The sequence below is a fragment of the Manis javanica genome, chromosome 3, assembly GCF_040802235.1.
Source record: "Manis javanica isolate MJ-LG chromosome 3, MJ_LKY, whole genome shotgun sequence".
In the NCBI taxonomy this organism is placed as follows: Eukaryota; Metazoa; Chordata; class Mammalia; order Pholidota; family Manidae; genus Manis; species Manis javanica.
In genome coordinates, this window is record NC_133158.1 from 39186347 (window position 1) to 39211191 (window position 24845).

General features: G+C 45.1%; 1 protein-coding gene across 4 annotated transcripts in view; it reads left to right on the forward strand.

Moving 5' to 3' along the window:
- MCM3AP (minichromosome maintenance complex component 3 associated protein) overlaps nucleotides 1-23943 on the forward strand; it is a 52322-nt gene extending 28379 nt beyond the window's left edge. For 3 of the 4 annotated variants that reach the window (XM_037023615.2, XM_037023614.2, XM_037023616.2), the window contains exons 22-29: nucleotides 15126-15384; nucleotides 15588-15685; nucleotides 16478-16868; nucleotides 17862-18119; nucleotides 18567-18696; nucleotides 20177-20407; nucleotides 22379-22529; nucleotides 23653-23943. In XM_037023615.2, the coding sequence (XP_036879510.2) occupies nucleotides 15126-15384; nucleotides 15588-15685; nucleotides 16478-16868; nucleotides 17862-18119; nucleotides 18567-18696; nucleotides 20177-20407; nucleotides 22379-22529; nucleotides 23653-23811 (1677 nt within the window). In that variant the 3' untranslated portion in view covers nucleotides 23812-23943. The remainder of the gene's footprint in view (nucleotides 1-15125; nucleotides 15385-15587; nucleotides 15686-16477; nucleotides 16869-17861; nucleotides 18120-18566; nucleotides 18697-20176; nucleotides 20408-22378; nucleotides 22530-23652) is intronic. The other variant, XM_037023617.2, reaches the window with a different exon arrangement.
- Nucleotides 23944-24845: the final 902 nt, after the last annotated feature.

A 24845-nucleotide genomic window follows, 5' to 3' on the forward strand; every position in this document is an offset into this window, starting at 1 on the left:
AATAGGAACACAAATTTAATATGTGAAAATGAGACGAAGAAAAGAATTAGGTAAAAATGAAAATATCACCGATGAGCAAAGTACATCCGACTTCCCTATGTTAGGAATACCAGAGGGAAAACAATGCAAGTCATCAGACTGGAACTAAAATCTTAGAAAGATTTATAAAAATAAAGAAGATCTGAAACTCTATAGTGAAGGAATACCTATATCAAAGGAACACATACCTGGAAAAATATCTATTCATAATGCTCATAAATACTCTAGTAAATTATGGTTATAAAAGGAAAAAACCTTTGACCAAAGAGGTAAAGAAGTGACTTGTCCTTGAGAACCATGATTCTCTGGGAGAAAAGGAATAATACATATGAGTTGAAGAGTTATGGAAATACTATATAGAATTTAAATTGGCAGCACCAATTTGAACTTATGATGTATTTTAATCACAAAAAGAAATATATTTTATATGTTAAAAAAACACTTTCCTACCTCCGTCTACATAAAAGGTGTAGGAGCAACGACATATTCAGTACTAGTGATTGTCTATCAGCCAGACCGAAGTGCCATTAAATACAAGAATAAAACAAGCTTTGGGGAAGAAATCATGGATTTCAAGACTGCAACAGAAAATGGACCAAAGAGGCTTAGAAAACCTTACTGTTTTCTAATGTACAGCTCCATGAATCATGTAGTATTTTTTTCCTTTTCATTCTTTATCCAGTTAGTCTCTAAACGTGAAATATTTTTTTACACTTTTTTCTTCTTTTTTTTTTTTTTTTGAGAGGGCATCTCTCATATTTATTGATCAAATGGTTGTTAACAACAATAAAATTCAGTATAGGGGGGTCAACGCTCAATGTACAATCATTAATCCATCTCAAGTCTAATTCTCGTCAGTCTCCAATCTTCTGAAGCATAACGAACAAGTTCTTACATGGTGAACGAATTCTTACATAGTGAATAAATTCTTACATGGTGAACAGTACAAGGGCATTCATCACAGAAACTTTCGGTTTTGATCATGCATTATGACCTATAAACAATCAGGTCAAATATGAATATTCGTTTGATTTTTGTACTTGATTTATATGTTGATCCCACATTTCTCTCTTTATTATTGTTATTTTTTTATTTTTATTTTTATTTTTTTATAACTATAACATTTTAATACACAATGAGCAAATTACTATAGGAAATAAACACCTAACCACCTACTTTCCATCCATATTCTATATGGACCTAGGAAGTTTCTATTTTCCCAAAATCAGTTTGAATTAACATATGGCAATTCTTTCATTATTGGATAACTGACTTAGGAACACTACATGGAAACCTCAAATCCAGGTATTTTCCATGAATCACCAAAAGTGAAACCAGCAAAAGGTTAATTTCAAAGTATATTTAAGTGTTTCTAATCCTAGGCTGTTACAAACTAAAACTCACACTAAGGTATTTCTTACATGGTGAACAGTACAAGGGCATTCATCACAGAAACTTTCGGTTTTGATCATGCATTATGACCTATAAACAATCAGGTCAAATATGAATATTCGTTTGATTTTTGTACTTGATTTATATGTTGATCCCACATTTCTCCTATTATTATTATTTTTATTTTTAATAAAATGCTGAAGTGGTAGGTAGATGCAAGATAAAGGTAGAAAACATAGTTTAGTGCTGTAAGAGGGCAAATGTAGATGATCAGATGATCAGGTGTGTGCCTATGGACTAAGTATTAATCCAGGCTAGACAAGGGCAGCAAAACATCCACGGATGCAGAAGATTTCTCTCAAAGCAGGGGGGATGAGGTTCTGAGCCTCACCTCTGTTGATCCCCAAATTCTCACCCGATGGCCCCCCTGCGACTGTGCCTGTCTTAGGTTGTTCCTCCCTTGAGGAATCTTACCCGTCTCTGGCTAACCAGTCATCTTCCGGGGCCATACAGGGAAATGTAAAGTTGGTAAGTGAGAGAGAAGCCATATTGTTTGCAAAGGTTAGCTTTTTACTTCTTTGCAGATTTATGCCCTGTGGCTTCTATGCCCAGCACTTGTCTCGAGGTATCTTTACCACCTGGAGGAATTATGATACTCGGTAAATTCGATATGAGGCACGAATTCTATTTAAGGGTTGTAATTAGGAAGAAAGAAGAAAAGCTATAGATGTAGCATATGGAAGGAAACATGGGAGGATTGATTATTTCTTTGACATATCTTCTTGTAGAGTACCTTAAGTATGTATAGGTTTTAAACTACTAACTAATTTGCACACACATATTAACATAATAGGAATACGGTGACATAAACAAAGCAAATCTATAATTACCATCCATCTCCAGTGAAGCCAAGAAAGCCATTTAGGCACCCTAGGCATTTCTGAAAATTTGTCTATGATATGATGGATATTGTCCAACTGTACTTGAACAGTCTGAGAGAAATCAGACAAATTAAAGCAGCCCATTTCTGGGATCTGTTCACATCCCATATGTTCTTTTAACCGTAGATAGTCTATAGTCATAAGATTTTGGAGTGCTACGCCTTGCACCCCTCCCAACTCCTGGTTGAGTTCCAACAGTACAGATCCGGTCAAATTCGTTGTCTCACTGTATGCACATGCCAGCCTAGACATCTCCCTCCTCATTCCAATGGCAACTCCAGGAGACGGTGGGCTGGATGCAGCCACAACCGCAGCATCGTCCGGATCCCTGTGGAGGCTTTTTGATGATCATCCCCTGGCACAAGTCCTCCAGAGAGTGCTGATGCCGGAAGCTCCTCCTCATATCGTATCTTAGTTCATTTTCTGGGTATCCAAGCTAGGCCTTGATCTTCTGCATAGAAACAAACAGACCCTTTGCCCACACTTTGACATGCCCTCTATACCACTGTGCAGAACTCATTGGAGGTCAGCACACAGTAACTGCTTTTTTTTTTTTTTTATTAAGAGAAAGGAATATTATCAGAAAAGAGTACCTCCATAGCTGATCATCTGACACCCTTTAAGTGATCAACATTAAGGATATTTAAAGCATGTGTTGATCTTTGATTTACCAATAGTTTTATCCTATCAAGGAGTAATCCCCCTTTTCTTTCTTTCTTTCTTTTTTTTTTTTTTAATCTACGATTACATGAAGAATACTATGTTTACTATGCTCTCCCCTATATCAGGTCCCCCCTAACAACCACATTACGGTTACTGTCCATCAGCTTAGCAAAATGTTGTAGAGTCACTACTTGTCCTCTCTGTTGTGCAGCCCACCCTCCCCTTTCTCCCTCCCCCCCATGCATGCTAATCTTAATACCCCCCTTCTCCTTCCCCCCTCCGCCTTATCCCTCCCTGCCCACCCATCCTCCCCAGTTCCTTTCCCTTTGGTACCTGTTAGTCCATTTTTGGGTTCTGTAATTCCGCTGCTGTTTTGTTCCTTCAGTTTTTCCTTTGTTCCTATACTCCTCAGATGAGTGAAATCATTTGGTATTTCTCTTTCTCCGCTTGGCTTATTTCACTGAGCATAATACTCTCCAGCTCCATCCATGTTGCTGCAAATGGTTGGATTTTTCCACTTCTTATGGCTGAGTAGTATTCCATTGTGTATATGTACCACATCTTCTTTATCCATTCATCTACCGATGGACATTTAGGTTGCTTCCAATTCTTGTCTATTGTAAATAGTGCTGCGATAAACATAGGGGTGCATCTGTCTTTCTCAAACTTGATTGCTGCATTCTTAGGGTAAATTCGTAGGAGTGGAATTCCTGGGTCAAATGGTAGGTCTGTTTTGAGCATTTTGATGAACCTCCATACTGCTTTCCACAATGGTTGAACTAATTTACATTCCCACCAGCAGTGTAGGAGGGTTCCCCTTCCTCCACAGCCTCGCCAACATTTGTTGTTTGTCTTTTCGATGGCAGCTATCCTTACTGGTGTGAGGTGATACCTCATTGTAGTTTTAATTTGCATTTCTCTGATAATTAGCGATGTGGAGCATCTTTTCATGTGTCTGTTGGCCATCTGTATTTCTTTTTTAGAGAACTTTCTGTTCAGTTCCTCTGCCCATTTTTTAATTGGGTTATTTGTTTTTTGTTTGTTGAGGCATGTGAGCTCTTTATATATTCTGGACGTCAAGCCTTTATCAGATCTGTCATTTTCAAATATATTCTCCCATACTGTAGGGTTCCTTTTTGTTCTATTGATGGTGTCTTTCGCTGTACAGAAGCTTTTCAGCTTAATGTAGTCCCACTTGCTCATTTTTGCTGTTGTTTTCCTTGCCCGGGGAGATATGTTCAAGAAGAGGTCACTCATGTTTATATCTAAGAGGTTTTTGCCTATGTTTTTTTCCAAGAGTTTAATGGTTTCATGACTTACATTCAGGTCTTTGATCCATTTTGAGTTTACCTTTGTATATGGGGTTAGACAATGGTCCAGTTTCATTCTCCTACATGTAGCTGTCCAGTTTTGCCAGCACCATCTGTTGAAGAGGCTGTCATTTTGCCATTGTATGTCCATGGCTCCTTTATCAAATATTAATTGACCATATATGTTTGGGTTAATTTCTGGAGTCTCTAATCTGTTCCACTGGTCTGTGGCTCTGTTCTTGTGCCAGTACTAAATTGTCTTGATTACTATGGCTTTGTAGTAGAGCTTGAAGTTGGGGAGTGAGATCCCCCCTACTTTATTCTTCTTTTTTAGGATTGCTTTGGCTATTCGGGGTCTTTGGTGTTTCCATATGAATTTTTGAATTATTTGTTCCAATTCATTGAAGAATGTTGCTGGTAATCTGAGAGGGATTGCATCTAATCTGTATATTGCTTTGGGCAGGATGGCCATTTTGACAATATTAATTCTTCCTAACCATGAGCATGGGATGAGTTTCCATTTATTAGTGTCCCCTTTAATTTCTCTTAAGAGTGACTTGTAGTTTTCAGAGTATAAGTCTTTCACTTCTTTGGTTAGGTTTATTCCTAGGTATTTTATTCTTTTTGATGCAATGGTGAATGGAATTGTTTTCCTAATTTCTCTTTCTATTGATTCATTGTTAGTGTATAGGAAAGCTACAGATTTCTGTGTGTTAATTTTGTATCCTGCAACTTTGCTGTATTCTGATATCAGTTCTAGTAGTTTTGGAGTGGAGTCTTTAGGGTTTTTTTATGTACAGTATCATATCATCTGCAAATAGTGACAGTTTAACTTCTTCTTTACCAATCTGGATTCCTTGTATTTCTTTGTTTTGTCTGTTTGCCGTGGCTAGGACCTCCAGTACTATGTTAAATAACAGTGGGGAGAGTGGGCATCCCTGTCTGGTTCCCGATCTCAGAGGAAATGCTTTCAGCTTCTCGCTGTTCAGTATAATGCTGGCTGTGGGTTTATCATATATGGCCTTTATTATGTTGAGGTACTTGCCCTCTATTCCCATTTTGCTGAGAGTTTTTATCATGAATGGATGTTGAATTTTGTCAAATGCTTTTTCAGCATCTATGGAGATGATCATGTGGTTTTTGTCTGTCTTTTTGTTGATGTGGTGGATGATATTGATGGATTTTCGAATGTTGTACCATCCTTGCATCCCTGGGATGAACCCCACTTGGTCATGGTGTATGATCCTTTGGATATACTGTTGAATTCTGTTTGCTAATATTTTATTGAGTATTTTTGCATCTACATTCATCAGGGATATTGGTCTGTAATTTTCTTTTTTGGTGAGGTCTTTGCCTGGTTTTGGTATTAGGGTGATGTTGGCTTCATAGAATGAGTTTGGGAGTATTCCCTCTTCTTCTATTTTGTGGAATACTTTAAGGAGAATGGGTATTATGTCTTCTCTGTGTGTCTGATAAACTTCCGAGGTAAATCCGTCCGGCCCCGGGGTTTTGTTCTTGGGTAGTTTTTTGATTACCGTTTCAATTTCTTTGCTCGTAATTGGTTTGTTTAACTTTTGTGTTTCTTTCTTGGTCAGTCTTGGGAGGTTGTTTTTTCCTAGGAAGTTGTCCATTTCTTCTAGGTTTTCCAGCTTGTTGGCATATAGGTTTTCATAGTAGTCTTTCATAATTCTTTGTATTTCTGTGGAGTTTGTCGTGATTTTTCCATTCTCATTTCTGATTATGTTGATTTGGGTTGATTCTCTTTTTCTCTTCATAAGTTGGGCTAGAGGCTTATCTATTTTGTTCATTTTCTCGAAGAACCAGCTCTTGGTTTCGTTGATTTTTGCTATTGTTTATTCTTCTCAATTTTGTTTATTTCTTCTCTGATCTTTATTATGTCCCTCCTTCTGCTGACTTTAGGCCTCATTTGTTCTTCTTTTTCCAGTTTTGATAATTGTGATGTTAGACTATTCATTTGGGATTGTTCTTCCTTCTTCAAGTGTGCCTGGATCGCTATATACTTTCCTCTTAAGACTGCTTTCGCTGCGTCCCACAGAAGTTGGGGCTTAGTGTTGTTGTTGTCATTTGTTTCTATATATTCCTTGATCTCTATTTTGATTTGTTCATTGATCCATTGATTATTTAGTAACATGTTGTTAAGCCTCCATGTGTTTGTGAGCCTTTTTGTTTTCTTTGTAGAATTTATTTCTACTTTTATACCTTTGTGGTCTGAAAAATTGGTTGTTAGAATTTCAATATTTTGGAGTTTTACTGAGGCTCTTTTTGTGAGCCAGTATGTGGTCTATTCTGGAGAATGTTCTATGTGCACTTGAGAAGAAAGTATATCCTGTTGCTTTTGGATGTAGAGTTCTATAGATGTCTGTTAGGTCCATCTGTTCTAGTGTGTTGTTCAGTGCCTGTGTGTCCTTACTTATTTTCTGCCCGGTGGATCTATCCTTCGGGGTGAGTGGTGTGTTGAAGTCTCCTAGAATGAATGCATTGCAGTCTATTTCCCTCTTTAGTTCTGTTAGTATTTGCTTCACATATGCTGGTGCTCCTGTATTGGGTGCATATATATTTAGAATGGTTATATCCTCTTGTTGGACTGAGCCCTTTATCATTATGTAGTATCCTTCTTTATCTCTTGTTACTTTCTTTGTTTTGAAGTCTATTTTGTCTGATATTAGTACTGCAACCCCTGCTTTCTTCTCACTGTTGTTTGCCTGAAATATGTTTTTCCATCCCTTGACTTTTAGTCTATGCTTATCTTTGGGTTTAAGGTGAGTTTCTTGTAAGCAGCATATAGATGGGTCTTGTTTTTTTATCCATTCTATTACTCTGTGTCTTTTGATTGGTGCATTAAGTCCATTTACATTTAGGGTGACTATTGAGAGATATGTACTTATTGCCATTGCAGGCTTTAGATTCGTGGTTACCAAAGGTTCAAGGTTAGCTTCTTTAGTATCTTTCTGCCTAACTTAGCTCGCTTATTGAGCTGTTATATACACTGTCTGGAGATTCTTTTCTTCTCTCCCTTCTTATTCCTCCTTCTCCATTCTTCATATGTTGTGTGTTTTGTTCTGTGCTCTTTTTAGGGGTGCTCCCATCTAGAGCAGTCCCTGTAGGATGCCCTGTAGAGGTGGTTTGTGGGAAGCAAATTCCCTCAGCTTTTGCTTGTCTGGGAATTGTTTAATCCTGCCATCATATTTAAATGATAGTCGTGCTGGATACAGTATCCTTGGTTCAAGGCCCTTCTGTTTCATTGCATTAAGTATATCATGCCATTCTCTTCTGGCCTGTAGGGTTTCTGTCGAGATGTCTAATGTTAGCCTGATGGGTTTTCCTTTATAGGTGACCTTTTTCTCTCTAGCTGCCTTTAAAACTCTTTTCTTGTCCTTGATCCTTGCCATTTTAATTACTATGTGTCTTGGTGTTGTCCTCCTTGGATCCTTTCTGTTGGGGGTTCTGTGTAATTCCATGGTCTGTTTGATTATTTCCTCCCCCAGTTTGGGGAAGTTTTCAGCAATTATTTCTTCAAAGAGACTTTCTATCCCTTTTCCTCTTTATTCTTCTTCTGGTATCCCTATAATACGAATATTATTCCTTATGGCTTGGTCACATAGTTCTCTTAGTGTTGTTTCATTCCTGGAGATCCTTTTATCTCTCTCTATGTCAGCTTCTATACGTTCCTGTTCTCTGGCTTCTATTCCTTCAATGGACTCTTGCATCTTATCCATTCTGCTTATAAATCCTTCCAGGGATTGTTTCACTTCTGTGATCTCCTTCCTGACATCTGTGATCTCCCTCCGGACTTCATCCCACTGCTCTTGCATTTTTCTCTGCATCTCATCCCATTGCTCTTGCATGTTTCTCTGCATCTCTGTCAGCATGTTCATGATTTTTATTTTGAATTCTTTTTCAGGAGGACTGGTTAGGTCTGTCTCCTTCTCAGGTGTTGACTCTGTGATCTTTGTCTGCCTGTAATTTTGCCTTTTCATGGTGATATAGTTTGCAGAGCTGGCAGGAGTGACAGCTGGAAGAACTTTCCTTCTTGTTGGTTTGTGGCCTTCCTCTCCTGGGAGAACATCGACCTCTAGTGGCTTGTGCTCGGCAGCTGTGCACAGACAGGGCTTCTGATTCCTGCCCGGTTGCTATGGGGTTTATCTCCGCTGTTGCTGTGGGCTTGGCCTGGCTGGGGCTGCTCCTCCAAAATGGTGGAGCCCCATTGGAGGGGGAGCGGCCGGGAGGCTATTTATCTCCGTAAGGGGCCTCTGTGCTTCCTGCTGCCCAGGGGGTTAGAGTGCCCAGAGATCCCCAGATTCCCTGCCTCTGGTCTAAGTGACCTGTCCTGCTCCTTTAAGACTTCCAAAAAGCACTCTCCAAACCAAAACAACAACAGCAGCAATGAGAAAGGGAACAGAAAAAAAAAAAAAAAAAAAGGAAAAAACACGCGATTTTTTTTTTGTCCTCAGGCGCCAGTCCCAGGCACCCGCTCACCAGTCCCGCCACCCTGCCTCCCTAGCACCGGGGTCCCTGTCCCTTTAAGGCTTCCGAAAAGCACTCGCCAGGAAGAGAAAAAAAGAAAAAGGGGAAAAACGCGTGATTTCCTCCGTCCTCAGGTGCCGGTCTCAGGCACCTGCCCACTGGTCCCGCAGGGAAAAACGCGGTATATTCTTTGTCCTCAGGCGCCGGTCCCAGGCACCCGCTCCCCGCCACCCTGCTTCCCTAGCAACGGGGTCCCTGTCCCTTTAAGGCTTCCAAAAAGCACTCGCCAAAAAAAAAAAAAAAAAACCGCTCCGGTTTCTTTCCACCCCCCGGGAGCTGGGGGGAGTCGCGCTCGGGTCCTGCCTGGCCGGGGCTTGTATCTTACCCACTTCGCAAGGTGCTGGGTTCTTGCAGGTGTGGATGTGGTCTGGATGTTTTCCTGTGTCCTGTGGTCTCTATTTTAGGAAGATTTTTCTTTGTTATATTTTCATAGCTCTATGTGTTTTTGGGAGGAGATTTCCACTGCTCTACTCACGCTGCCATCTTGGCTCCGCCGGCTTTTTCTTCTTTTTGTATACAGTCCATGTGTTGAAACATATATATGGATTTGTGTAACTACCTCCACAATCAGAATACAGACCACACCCACAATCCCCTCACAACCCCTTCAGAGTGTCCTTTTATAATCACATCCACTACAAAATTGTTGGCAACCACTGACCTATAGTTTCCATCACTATATTCTGTCTTTTCAAGGATATTGTATAAATGGATTTATATAATAAAAGAAACAAAAAACAAATACATTCTCCCATATTGTAGGATGCCTTTTCGTTCTGCTGATGGTGTCCTTTGCTGTACAGAAGTTTTTCAGCTTGATATAGTCCCACTTGTTCATTTTTGCTTTTGTTTCCCTTGCCCGAGGAGATGCGTTCAGGAAAAAGTTGCTCATGTTTATATTCAAGAGATTTTTGCCTATGTTTTCTTCTAAGACTTTTATGGTTTCATGACTTACATTCAGGTCTTTGTTCCATTTCGAGTTTACTTTTGTGTATGTCGTTAGACAGTGATCCAGTTTTGTTCTCTTACATATAGCTGTCCAGTTTTGCCAACACCAGTTGTTGAAGAGGCTGTCATTTCCCCATTGTATGTCCATGGCTCCTTTATCGTATATTAATTGACCATATATGTTTAGGTTAATATCTGGACTCTCTTTTCTGTTCCACTGGTCTATGGCTCTCTTCTTGTGCCAGTACCAAATTGTCTTGATTACTGTGGCTTTGTAGTAGAGTTTGAAGTCGGGAACTGTAATCCCCCCAGCTTTATTCCTCCTTCTCAGGATTGCTTTGTCTATGTGGGGTCTTTTGTGGTTCCATATGAATTTTAGAACTATTTGTTCTAGTTCATTGAAGAATGCTGTTGGTATTTTGATAGGGATTGCATTGAATCTGTAGATTGCTTTAGGCAGGATGGCCATTTTGACAATATTAATTATTCCTATCCATGAGCACGGGATGTGTTTCCATTTATTGGAAACTAATTTCTCTCCTGAGGTCTTGTAGTTTTCACAGTATAGGTCTTTCACTTCCTTGGTTAGGTTTATTCCTAGGTATTTTATCCTTTTTGATGCAATTGTGAATGGAATTGTTTTCTGATTTCTCTTTCTGGTAGTTCATCATTAGTGTATAGGAATGCAACAGATTTCTGTGTATCAATTTTGTATCCTGCAACTTTGCTGAATTCAGATATTAGTTCTAGTAGTTTTGGAGTGGATTCTTTAGGGTTTTTTATGTACAATATCATGTCATCTGCAAACAGTGACAGTTTAACTTCTTTACCAATGTGGATGCCTTTGATTTCTTTGTGTTGTCTCATTGCCATAGCTAGGACCTCCAGAACTATGTTGAATAAAAGTGGAGAGAGTGGGCATCCCTGTCTTGTTGCCGGTCTTAAAGGAAAGGCTTTCAGCTTCTCACTGTTAAGTAGAATGTTGGCTGTGGGTTTATCGTAGATGGCCTTTAGTATGTTGAGGTACCTGCCCTCTATGCCCATTTTGTTGAGAGTTTTTATCATGAATGGATGTTGAAAATTGTCAAAGCTTTTTCAGTGTCTGTGGAGATAATCATGTGGTTTTTGTGCTTTTTTGTTGATGTGGTGGATGATGTTGATGGATTTTCTAATATTCTGCCATCCTTACATCACTGGAATAAATCCTACTTGATTAGCATGGATTATCTTTTTGATGTATTTTTGAATTTGGTTTGCTAATATTTTGTTGAGTATTTCTGCATCTATGTTCATAAGGGATATTGGTCTGTAATTTTCTTTTTTGTGGTGTCTTTGCCTGGTTTGGTTTTAGAGTGATGCTGTCCTCAGAATGAGTTTGGAAGTATTCCCTCCTCTTCTACTTTTTGGAAAACTTTAAGGAAGATGGGTATTAGGTCCTCATTAAATGTTTGATAAAATTCAGCGGTGAAGCCATCTGGTCCAGGCATTTTGTTCTTAGGTAGTTTTTGAATACCAATTCAATTTCATTGCTGGTGATTGGTCTGTTCATATTTTCTGTTTCTTCCTGTGTTGGCCTTGGATGGTTGTATTTTTCTAGAAGTTGTCCATTTCTTCTAGGTTATCCAGCTTGTTAGCATATAGATTTTCATAATATTCTCTAATAGTTCTTTGTATTTCTGTGGTGTCCGTAGTAATTTTTCCTTACTCATTTCTGATTCTGTTTTTGTGTGTTCATTCTCTTTTTTCTTGTTAAGTCTGGCTAGGGGTTTATGTATTTTGTTTATTTTCTCAAAGAACCAGCTCCTGCTTTCATTGATTCTTTCTATTGTTTTATTCTTCTTGATTTTATTTATTTCTGCTCTAATCTTTAGTATATCCCTCCTTCTACTGACTTTGGGCCTTATTTGTTGTTCTTTTTCTAGTTTCATTAATTGGGAGTTTAGACTGTTCATATAGGATTGTTTTTCATTACTGAGGTAGGCCTGTATTGCAGTACACTTCCCTGTTAGCAAGGCTTTCACTGTATCCCACAGATTTTGCAGTATTGAATTATTGTTGTTATTTTTCTCCATATATTGCTTGATCTCTGTTTTTATTTGGTCATTGATCCATTGGTTATTTAGGAGTGTGTTGTTAAGCCTCCGTATGTTTGTCCAACAAGAGAATATAACCCAGCATATCTTCACCATGTCTTTAGTTTTATCCATTCAGTGACTCTATTTGATTGGTGCATTCAGACCATTTACTTTAGGGTGATTATCGATAGGTATGTACTTATTGCCATTGCAGGCTTTGGATTTGTGGTTACCTAAGGTTCAAGGGTAACTTTCTTACTCTCTAAGGGTCTAATTTAAGTCACTTAGTATGCTATTACAAACACAATCTAAAGGTTTTTTTTTTTCTCCTCCTTTTTCTTCCTCCTCCATTCTTTATATATTAGGCATCGTATTCTGTACTCTTTGTCTATCCCTTGACTGACTTCAGGGGTAGTTGATATAATTTGGCATTTGCTTAGTAATTAATTGTTCTACTTTCTTTACTGTGGTTTTATCACTTCTGGTGATAGCTATTTAGCCTTAGGAACACTTCTATCCATGTCAGTCCCTCCCAAATACACTGTAGAGATGGTTTGTGGGAGGTAAATTCAGCTTTTGCTCATATGGAAATTGTTTAATCCCTCCTTCAGATTTAAATGATAAGCTTGCCGGGTAGAGTATTCATGGTTCAAGGCCCTTCTGCTTCATTCCATTAAATATATCACGCCACTCCCTTCTGGCCTGTAAGGTTTCTGCTGAGAAGTCTGATTTTAGCCTGATGGGCTTTCCTTTGTATGTGATCTTTTCTCTCTCTGGCTGCTTTTAATACTCTGTCCTTATTCTTGCTCTTTGCCATTTTAATTATTATTCATCTTGTTGTTCTTTCCCTTGGGTCCCTTTTGTTGTGAGATCTGTGCAACTCCAGGGCCTGAGAGACTGTTTCCTTCCGGAGATTGTGGAAGTTTTCAGCAATTACCTCCTCAAAGACTCTTTCCCTTTGTCTCTTTTCTTTTTCTGGCATCCCTATAATGCGAATATTGTTCCACTTGGATTGGTCACACAGTTCTCTCAATATTCTTTCATTCTTAGAGATCCTTTTTTATCCCTGTGCCTCACCTTCTTTGTAGTCCTCTAATTTCTATTGTCTCCTCCCCCGTGTCTAATCTGCTTTTAAATCCCTCTGTTGTATTCGGTGATAATTGGATCTTTGTCCTGAATTCATTCCTGAGGTCATGAATATTTTTCTGTACCTCCATGAGCATGTTCATGATTTTTATTTTGAAATCTCTTTCAGGAAGATAAGTTCAGTTTCACTTGACCATTTTTCTGGTGCTGTGGGATTTTGGTTTGAACCAGATTCCTTTGACATTTCATATTTGTATATGGTGCCCTGTAGTGCCCAGAAGCTCTACTCTCCAGAGCTGCTCAGCCACTGGCTCAATGTTGGGGGTCGCAGGAGAACGGTGCTGGTGCCTGGGGGGAAGAAAGAGCTGTTTCCTGCTTCCTGGCTGCTGTGCCTGTCTACTGCCAGAACCAGTGGGCTGAATACTGTGTAAGCCTCTATGCTTTGCGTTTGTAGCTGCCACAGGCAGGGCTTTTCTCTGGCTGGCCTGACGGCAAGGGCAGGAGCTGCCGGTTTGTAAGCCAGGTGTGGGCTGGCTGGGAGGAAGGCGCAGCAGGCTGTGTATCATGGTGGGGGGCCTTGGAGCTGCTTAGCCAGCCAGAGGGATAGAGCCCCTGAAGCTCCTGAAAGTTCCCAACCTGCTGGGCATAGTACGCCCAGACAATTTTATCTACCTGTCCTTTCTCCTGAGCAGCAAGCTCTGTGCAATCCTCACCCCTTTAGCAGCCCGCTGGCTCTTAGGAAGTCTCTCAGACTGCCCACCTTTCTCTTGTCCCAGAGAGGCTGGATGTGGATCCCTGTTACCACAAGTTGCTGGAATCTCAGTCTCTCCAGGTATTCTTCCTGTCTTAACTTTCTAACCTCACTAATCACCAGAGCACCATGCAATGTAGGTTTGTGCTCCCAGAGCACATCTCCAGGGCTAGGTGTTCAGCAGTCCCAGGACTCCACTCCCTCCCCGCTCTGTTTCTCTTCCTCCCACTGGTGAGTTGGGGTTGGGGAAGGGCTTGGGTCCTGCCGGATAACGGCTTTGGTACGTTATCCTGTTTCCTGAGGTTTAGTCTTTTCTCCAGGTGTGTGCAGTCTGGCGCAGCCTTCTTTCCTGTTGCTCTTTGAGGATTAGTTGTGTTAATGATATTTTCATATTATATGTCACTTTGGAAGGAGGCCTCTGTCTCACCTGTCATGCCGCCATCTTTAATCCCACCCCTTTCATATATATTAATTTCCTTTTCCTTATCCTTATTTGAGTTTTTCATATCTTGTGACTAATTTGGGATGCATCATCAGAGGAAATTAGGATTTTTGAGTTCCAAGTTTTCTTGTGTCCTTTTGAGGTTTCTTTTTCTGGTCTTTTGTCAGACACCTTACCTGAGACTGCCTGTACCTGAATGAGGCCTTATAAACTGGCTGTAAGCTCTGTGTTTGGGGTGGGGTGGAGGTGACTGAATGGCAAGTCAGCCTTCCTTGGGGGTTCCCCAGACGTCAGGATCTGGGTATCTGGGCGCAAGACCACTTGCTGTCTGGAAGGGATTTCTCTTGCTACTCCTTGAGCAGCTGCTTGTGCTGTCAGGGTGGGGTGCAGTGCTGAGTCCTCTCCACTGAGCGTGACTTGTCTGTGGTGAAGATCCTCCCAAGGCAGGATGCCTGCCTGCCGAGGGGCTTAAAGGCCACCTGCAGATGGTAGGTGACCTGGAGGTGCTCTGCATGTGACTCCTCTGGGCCCTGTACCTCTTGGTGCTTCAGAGTCTGAGCTCTCAGGGCTCTGGCAGGCTCAGCTGCTCAGTTTCCTTCTGCACCTGTGTCTGCAGCCCTTCATGTGGGGCTTTCTTGCTTCCTTAACTCGGAGGCTATTCCCATCTCTGTGTCCTCTTCCTAATATGGGCTGGATTTCCTTGTCTGCTGCTGGCTGGTCTCTCTTCTCTTCTGTCATCTGGACTTACCTGTTCCTGTGCCTATTTAAGGGTCAAAGTAACATGCTGACACAATGCTGGCTGCAGACCAAGCTCCCTGTTGACTTGGAGGAGGCCGGCTCAGAGCGTGTGGGCTTGCTGTGCTCACCCTGGGGCCAACACTCCCTGCTCTTTGCCCTGGTGCATCCCTGCTGATGGCCTGGATTTTGTTCCAGGTGGCCCACGGCACGCTCAGTGACTGTGCCTTAGATGCTGCGGAGACGCAGAAGGAGCTGCTGGGAGCCAGTGGGCTTGTGCTGCTGCTCCCGCCCCGAGCGAAGAGCGAGGCCGTGGTGGAGGAGGATGTGGAATGGCTTTTGGCCCTGCTACAGCTGAAGCAGCTCCTACAGGCCAAGCCCTTCTGGCCAGCGCTCCCACTGGCGGTGCTTGTGCCGAGCCCTGGAGTGGACGGCGCGGACAAGGGAGTGGCAGATGGTTTGTGAAGGCAGCCTCATTTCCAGACTGCATGTTTAAAAATGGGTCAAGCCACAGTCTAAGGGAGTGCTGGCAGCATGGCCTAGGGGGCTGCCAGGGCAGCAGGGACCAGAAGTAGGCCGGGTGGGATCAGCATGTGAGAGACCTTAACTAGTCCTCAGACTGACAGCAGGAGACAGGCAGTTCCCTCTGTTCTCCCAAAGGTCTGATGCTGCAGGACTTGGTTTCAGCTGAGCTGATCTCAGACTACACCATTGTTGAGATCCCTGATTCCATCACCGATTTACAAGGCACCACTAAGGTATGGTTTCGTCATTTTTAAAGGCCCAACAAGATATTTCAGTTTTTCTTTTTTATTGAAGTATAGTTGCTATGCACTTATGTATTTGTTTCAAGTTGACTTCTTTTTTGCTCTGTCTTCCATTAGTGTATGTTACTACTTGAATTTTTAATTTTATATTTTGACAGGTAACTTCTAAAACTATAAAATCAAAGTAAAAGATAAAATTGGCTCATAGTGTTATTACTTATAATAAATTGTTTATGTAAACTTTTTGAGAGGTTTTGTTGTTATGGATTTAAAACATAACCACTCATGTCTCCTATTTGGAGGTCAGATACATAAATTACTTTTGTAGGGTGTTTGTCCTTAGAATATGAAGAAATATTGTTGTCAGAAGCTTTCTTCCAAAAGGAAGTCTGTGCTGAGTTGCATTTAGGGACAGCAGTGCTGGGTATAAAATAAAAGTACTGCAGGATGTGAACTCATCCTGGTGCAGTGAAGCTGACAGTCCTGAGGACAGAGCGTGTGGTTCCCCTTCCTGAGGGTGAAAGGGAATTGCTTTCCCATGGGCCCCAGCCCTTCCTGGGGGTCCTGTGGACCACACTCATTGGGGTGGTTTGGGATCTGGAGCCCCTCTCTGGGGGGCCCCAATGGGGGTCTCTGGGTCCTAGCAGGCTGAACTCAACTGCAAGGGAAGCTTCTTTCATAGCATGGTTGAGAAGCTGGTGCCCTGGTGGGAGGGACTCCTTCAGGAAGCTTCTGAGAAACAGCACAAATTGTTTAACTGAGTCTCTCCTGACTGCTTCTCAGGTTTCGCAGGCTGTGCAGTGGCTGGTCTCCCGCTGCCCCTGTGTCCTTGACCTTTGCTGTCAGACGCTCATTCAGTATGTGGAAGATGGGATTGGCCGAGAGTTTAGCAGCCGGTTTTTCCACGACAGAAGAGAGAGGCGGCAGGATGGCCTGGCCTCTCAGGAGCCTGGTGCCATCATTGAGCTGTTCAACAGCGTGCTGCACTTCTTGGCCTCTGTGGTGGCCTCTGAGCAGCTCTGCGACCTGTCCTGGCCTGTCACTGAGTTTGCCGAGGCAGGGGGCAGCCTGCTGTTGCCTCACCTCCATTGGAATGCCCCGGAGCACTTGGCCTGGCTGAAGCAGGCTGTGCTTGGCTTTCAGCTGCCGCAGATGGACCTTCCTCCTGAGGGGGGTGCGTGAAGTGCTGGGGAGGAGGGTGAGGCAGCTGGGCCCCTGTTTCCTTTTCACTGTAGTGACAGCCTGGCTGGTATTGGGCATCAGTATGTGGTGGTGTGTGTCTCCTGTCCTCTCACTGCACCCATGCACACCTGCCTGTGGGTTCAGGAGGTAGAACAAGCCGGGTTCTGTGGAGCTAGTCCCCCACCACCAGCAGAGCAGTCTGTGGGTGTCCGCCAAGCTCTAGGAGGATCACCAGCCCCAGGGTCCCATCCTGCCTGCCCAGAGTGCGGGGGCCGAGAGCATGGGGACTGTGTGGTCCTGCCCTGAGGCTGCGGGCCCTGCTGGGGTTCTGGTGTTCCGCGCTCATTGAGCACAGGGCCCTTGTTTGCCAGGGAGCCTCTGTCCCGTGACTAGCTGTGCCCAGTGAGACTGTTTGGATGCGATGCAGCCCCTGTGGGTCCCTGGCTGGGCTCGCAGGCCTCCCGGTCCCTTGCTGATGCTGTTGATGGGAACGGGTCTCCCCACTGCTCATGTGGCCCGTGCGCGGCCTTGGCAGGGCCACTCTCCTTTGGGCTGTGTGCAGCAGAAACCTTCGGGGTGTGGTCTTAAGTAGGCCTGAAAGATGCCCATTGAAGGAGCCCAAAGAGAAGCAAACTGCACCATGGAGGGCGAGGTCAGGGTCCCCAGGAAAAGCCCAGGTCTGTACCAGACTCACATGGGTGTGTTTTCAAACACAGATTCCTGGCTGTGGCCCCCAGCCTGCACAGCCAGAGCCCGCAGAGTGGGCCTTTCCTTGTGAATTCCACCCTGGGTGGCTGGATGCCTCACGGGGGCACGGGGAGGGAGATGCTGCCTTCAATGACCATGGCCCTACTGGGTTCGGATCCGGAAGGAGGCTTCTCGCCTGCGTGGTTGCCTTCTCCTAAGACAGTGCAGAGTGAACATTCTGTGTAGATTTCCACCTGCGCCTGGTCACACCTCGTGCCTCATGGTGCCTTCTCTGCAGCTCCCTGGCTTCCTGTGTGTGCCATGGTCGCCCAGTACGCCAGCCAGATCCCCAGCTCTCACGAGACGCAGCCCGTCCTCCAGTCCCAGGTGGAGAGCCTCCTCCGCAGGACGTACAGCAAGTGGACAAGCTCGAGCTCCTCCCCAGGCCCAGAGGCAGGGCCCTCGGTTGCTGAGATCCCGTGGGACGATGTCATTGCCCTGTGCATCAGCCACAAGCTGAGGGACTGGACTCCCCCAAGGCTTCCACTCACGTCAGGTAGTTTGCGCTCAGCACTGTGGGGCTAGCTCCTCAGGGGGCTTTCCTGCTCTGATTTCAGCAAAGAAAGATACTGTCTTGACGTTTCTTTTCCTGTGGGTCCTGTCCCTCCCTCTCCTTAGGACTCCCTCATCAAGCCAGTGACTTCCAGGTGACATATGAACAGTTGGGAGGAGCCAGGAGGGTTCTGGGGGGCCTGGACTCCCCTACCCTGACTGTAGGGTAGCGAGGCCTGTGTGGCCATGCCACATTCTGTACACAAGCCTGTCTGGATCTTGAGGGACCCATGGACCCGTGTAGCGTATTTGGCTCAAACACAGGAGTCATGTAATTGTGTGACTTCACTTACTCCGAGGGCTTGTTCTTAATTTAAATCAGAGAATTTAAGCAAATGTCACATGTCACTGTTGATCTTTTAATATTCTTGTTTTTGTATTGTTTTTTCAGAGGCCCTGAGTGAAGATGGTCAGATATGTGTGTATTTTTTTAACAAACATTTGAACAAGTATGATGTCCCTTTGTCATGGGAACGAGCCAGGATGCAGACGCAGAAGGAGCTGCAGCAGAGCCGTGGCCGGTAAGAGCTGTGTCCGCAGCAATAGGGCAGTGCGTTGTCTTGCAGAGCTCACAGGCAGGCCTCAGAGTCCTCCACGCAGAGTCCAGCCCGCCGTGGGCAGGCTCAGACAGACACTTGGGAGTGGGGCGTCATCCCCTGTAGTAGAAACCGCTCTAGAGGGAGGGAAGCAAGTGCCTCGTCTCATTCATCAGGTGAACCTGACCCTGAAATCAGCATAACCAGGTGGCTGCAAAGCAAGGCTGACATCTCACTCACAAACCCGGTTTAGAGAAACACTCACACATTAGCATGGCAGGCAGTCAGGCTTTACCCCAGGACAGACAGCATCGACAATAGAAATCTATTCATGTACCTGCTGCCATGACAGGAAAGAAGCAATCATTTCAGTAGGTGTTGAAATGCTTTTCTCACACTCATTCTTGCCCCCCCAAGTAAATTTATACCCATTCCCAATAAAATTTTCTATCAAACTTGGGTAAAAAAACGTCTTAGCTTGATGAGGCTGTTTACCTAAAAGTACCCCCAGAAAACCTATGCCTCTTGGTAAAACATTAGAGACACTGAAGTCAGAACCAGGCTGAGTTGCCCCTGCTGTTCAGTGTTGTCCTGGACATCCTGCCCAGTGCAGGAACACAGACACAGCGTGAGTGCTGAGAGGGAGAAGAAACCGTCATTTCCAGTCAGTTCAAGATCCTCAAGTCATGCTTTAGGCCCACTCAGAGTTGAGCAAGGTGATCAGACAGATAGATATACAGCATACAGAGCTCCTCATTCACAGCAACAGCCAGCCCATCATACGTGGACGAATGAGCCGCTGTGAGGGGCAAAGACAGCATGGGGGGCAGGCAGAGGGGACAGTGCTGCAGAGGCATCAGTTCTCAAGCTGGAGAGGCATTTCCAGTCAAGACCTGAAAACATTTCTACTCCTGGTCTTGACAATTTTATTCTAAAATTAATCAAAATTACACAATGTGTAGCAATTGGTGAGAAAATTCTGAAAAAAAAAAAAAAGAATAGCAAGGAAGGTCTCTGCTCTGCCTGATACCAAAGCATCGTGGCGTCACAGCAGTGCAGTGGCTGAGTAGGCAGTCTAGGAAACACTGTGTGTGGCACAGCGCTGTGCCAAGCCAGTGAGATCAGTGGCAAGACGACAGAAACTGCATTGGTTTGGAAAAAGCATCTGATCCCCTGTGTCCTACTGTTTGTAGACATTACTTCCAGATGGATTTAAGAGCTAAATATGGAAACAAGAGCCTTGTAGTATTAGGGGGAAATAGCTTGTAGATAAGCCTGTGACAGGAAGCAGAACTCAGGTGGAAAACCACTGGGCCCACTGGCCCAGAGAGCAGAAGCGTCCGTGAGGACCCGGCGCTGCACCTGCCTGCCCCGACGGCCGAAGCAGGCAGGGGTGGGTGTGAGGCTCTGGGCACCCACAGCCCACCTGGTGCCGGCAAACCCTTCCTCTCTTTCCTGACCACAGGTGTCTCAAAACTTGTACTTACAGTTTGGGGAGAAAGTCTTCTCATCCTTCTGCAACCAAGTTTCCCACTCCGTTACTTCACATGCACGGAAAAAGGAAGAGGAGTGTGGAGCGGGGCCGGGAGGGGCGGCCTCCCAGCTCAGAAGATCTGACGCGCGGAGCCTCTGCCCAGGAGCGCCTGGCCCAGTGTCTGTCCCGTGGTCTGCTGCTGGAGAAGGGGGAGAGCAAGAGGTGAAGACCCTGCCTTCGGGTTTTCCTTTGAGCCACTTTGTTCTGGGCTAGCAAGGGTCACGTGATGGGGCTAGTGGAGGAGGAGGCCTGTTGGACACGTGGAGTGCAAACTCCATGAAGGCAGGGGCAGGGCCCTGGGCAGCATGTCTCGGACTGTTGTATTATCCGACATCGGTTTCATTCATTCATCCTTCGAAGTCAGTCCTAAGTTTCCTATGGGAAGTGCGTGTGGCTGGCTGGCTGGTTGGTGAATAGGGTGCTGAGTGTGGGCCTGGCACTGGCTCTCTGCTCTTTGGCAAGCCTGGGTGGCATGTCCATGGGCAGGGAGCTGGAGCCGACCTGCCTCCACGTGTCCCACCACCATGGAACCAGGAGGAGTGGGGGTCGCCTGGGCCACCCTCATGCCTCAGTTGCCTCTCTGGCCTCCCTGTTGTCCCCCTTCGTTGGGAGCTCGTCTCCCACCCTCCATCAGCAGGAACAGGAAAGCATGCTGGCGTTCCTCCCAGGCTCCTCCCCTCTCATGTCACTGCCCCATGTGTCTACGGCCCTTACAGGAAGCCCGCAGACAGAGTGACTCTCCTCAGCCGCCCTCGGCCCCATGATGCTCTGGTCAGGGTGGCTGCAGCCTGCACACAATCCCCAGCAGCGCCCCACACTGTTGCTCCCCCAGCTGCCCTCCCCCCCATGTGCTGTACCCACTCTCCCAAGATTCCATGCAGCGTTGTGAGTTTTTAAATAACATCAATATTCTGATGACTTCAAATTTATATTTCCAACTCTGAGTTCTGTGAGCTCCAGACTTGAATGTCCTGCTGCTGCCTTAAGTCTTTCTTAGATGTCATCTCAGGCTAACGTGTCTTGACCCAGGTCCCTGTTCTCCCCCCACTAGCCTGCTCCATGGCCTTTTCAGTTGATGGCCACTCCATTCTCATGGATGCCCAGGCCGAGTGGTTTGGAATGGTCCCTCCATATCGGTCCTTCACAAATCCTGTCAGCTCTGTTCAACGCATGGTCAGATCAGAGCATTTCTGCAGTGGGCTGTGGCCAGTGTCGGCAGATGGAGACTCAGACCGAGCCCTTCAAGTGTGAGGCAGAGGTCATGGGACTCCTCTGGCCTCGCTGTCTTCCTCTCACCCAAGTCAAAGGCAGAATCTGCCTCCCAGTCCTTTCTGGCCGCTGCTCTTCCCTCCAGCAACCAGGCAGCAAAAAGCCTTTGCATTTGCTGTTCCTTTCTCCTGGGACCCTACAACCGCCCCTTAGACCTGGGGCCCCCTCGCACCACTTCCAGTCCCTGCCCAGATGTCCACTCAGCGAGGTAGTCCTTGCCCAGCCTCCAGCCCTCCCCTAAGCTTTGCCTATCTCGGCATCAGACCACGTTTCCTCGTGTTCCCTGTTTCCCCGCACTAAGTATACAGCCGGGCTCTGTCTGCTGTGGGTCAGGGCCGTGTCCCCACACCCGGACTGGTGCCCAGTGTGTGGTGGGGGCCTGATTATGTGCTGGGAGAGTGAGTGACTGTCATGATTTCTAGAGTAGGTTCTAGGTCTCTATCATTTAAGCGGTTTGGGTCAGATTGTTTTTCTTGAAACAATAAGCAAATGGAGAGTTGTTGTTTTAGTTATTTTAAACCATAAGCAGTAATCCGTACATTTGGATAACCCATCAAGGTATACAGTTCACTGTAGACACATAAAACCAAAATAATCCAGAGGAAATAACACAAATGAGAGAATTATGAGTAACATTACTAACATGTAAAAGTTGTTTTTGGATAAATGCCACCTTTCTCATTAAATATAAATTGGGTTTATAAATTAAAAAGAAAGTGTTGAAATGTTTTAGAATACACTTCTCCTCAGTTGATGGTGTAATTTAGTTCTACCCTTAGTAAAGGCAAAATCAAGACTTTAAAGTAAATACAACAGAAACGTGGATGATAAAATTTTTTGCTTCCTAATGCTCATGTGTTTCAGGTTTGAAGATCAGCTTCAGCAGTGGTTGTTTGAAGACTCAGGGGCATTTACAGATTCAACTTCCCTTCCCCTCTACCTGCCTTGGACCCTGTTGTCTCTGCCTTCGACTGTCCGACCTGTAATGCAAACCTCCACAGCTGCCACAGTGCAGGTGAGAGGGGAACACGTTGGGCATTCGTACCGGGATTGCAGACAGAGTGGCTGGGAAAAAGTGCCATCTTGATTCATCACATAATGTCACGATGCACATTATTAGCTTCAATGGGATCTTCTTTTAATCTGTCAGTGTTATAGAGGCCCAGCTACTTTGGAGGTTCTGCATGTGAAATGAAGAATAGAATTGAAATATGCTTAAGAACTGAACAAACCCTGTAACTGTGTGCTGACATGCCGTAAGGGTATTGGGGGGGATAACAGAGGTGATGGCGGGGGCTTCTGCTCATAGAGCACATCGTCCAAGCCTTGGCATGGCCCAGACCTGCCCCCTGTGATGAACTATCCCCCGGCAAAAGTGATGGACGAGTTGGTTAAGCTCGACAGAAGTCGGTGCTTCCCCTGGAGTGTTCAGCTCATTGGTGGTGGGCTGCTCTTCAAAGGCAGACCTGGGGCCAAAGTGCAGGGTCCTTCTACCTCACCGTTCTTCCTTCAGCAGTAAAAGAAGCAAAAGCAGTTTTAATTATAGATATATAACGCTGGGCAGGTAAAATGAGGCTCCCGGACTGGCTTCAGGGAGCCCTTCAATGGGGGAGAAAGCAAGTTAAGATGACACACTTTCTGCTTATCAGTTTGTCTGGTACCTTAAAAACATTTGTACCCTTTGACTTGGCAATTCTGCCTTAAAGAAATTACTATATATGACAAGAATTAATGTATTTTTGTTTACTGTGGCATTAACCATGCTGCCTAAAAAAGGAAACAATTACCCAAAGATGGGAGTCCAGTCAAGCAGTTACAGTACACGTGGTGGAATGGTTCATGCATAGCCTTTATCAGTGCTCATACGAGTGACTGACACTGGGAGTTGTTCATAATGGAATCAGAAGAGAAACATCCCACGTACAGGTGGACCACCCATGTGTAAGCTGGACCAGGATGGAAGGATGGGTGATGGATGCCACAAGGGCATTCGTTGAGCCCAGCAGGCCCCAGACAGGGTTTCTAACATGAGTCAAATCTAGCTCACAAAGGCAGACGAGGCACAAAGCTTTGCAGAAAATATGTCCTGGTTTGTGGGTATCCCCAGACTATTTTCAGGTTCTCTTTTATTCAAATAGAATGAAAGGGCAGGGGAGCAACGGCAGTTGTCAAAGGCAACAGGCACATCCCTGACCGAACGGCTCAGACACCTGGAAAGGCTGCTGAAGAGCTCAAGGGAAGAGGAAGTTGCCTCTGAGCTCCATCTTTCTGCACTGCTGGACATGGTGGACATTTGAGTGGCCGGACCTGAGAGGGGGAGGGTCTCTCCAGAAGATTTTCTGCTTTTATTCAAAATAATGCTACACTCAGATGTTTAATGCACCATTGGAAATGAGATTATCATGCAAATAAATTATTTGAATGTGTAATTCAGTGTTGCCCGGTTTTCAGAATGAAAGGCTGTTTCTGTGTAACATCTTTGATTATCTTACCTGTTTTCATGATCTCAGACTGTCACACACCAGCATGTGCTCTGAGGGAGTCTGCAGCTTGCATTCCTGTGTCACCAGCCACCCGCTGTTACAGCAAAGTCGGTTTCTGGTGTGCCAGACGTCAGCAATGCAGGGAGAGATAGGGAGCAGGAACCTGCCCACCAGGCCTACCCAGCTCACATCTGGGAGCCAGCTGGGATGCGTGGCGCTCTCTGAGGACGTGCACGGGGCATGCGCCTGCAGTGGAGGCTGGGAGACAAGCGGATTGGGAGGAGGAGGGCAGAATCCCTGGGGAGGAGCTCAGCATGCATCAGGGGAGAGGGCGCCTGGGAGGGTGTCACACCTGGGAGGGTGTGACAGGAGTTGCGGGTTCCACACTGTTACCAGGTGAGGGGATAGGCCAGGCCTGCTGCCTTATTCGGAGTGCTGTGTGAATCAGCCATTGGAAGCTGTTAGGCAGAGAGGTCACTCTGTCACATTTTCTTTTCAAAATGTAATAATGGGGAAAGTTAGCAAGACAAGGCAGGGCTCTTGAAAGGGTTTCTGAGCCATCCAGGTGAAGAGGAAGAGCATGGGCCTGAGTTCGCCAACTGGTGCTGGGAGAAGGCATGGTGTCAAGCCATGTGCAGACAGACTTGGTGATGCCGAGTGGGACAACGACCACCAGCCTTGACCTGGTGCACAGCACCTCCCTGCCATACCCCCACGTCCCCTAGACGCTCCAGGAAGACTGCTTCGTGTCTTCTCATTCTCCTCAAACCTCCAGCCTTCTCAGGGGGGCGAACTTCACCGGGAAAACAAGCAGTAGAACAGAACTGCCTCATTCCACCATTAGATCT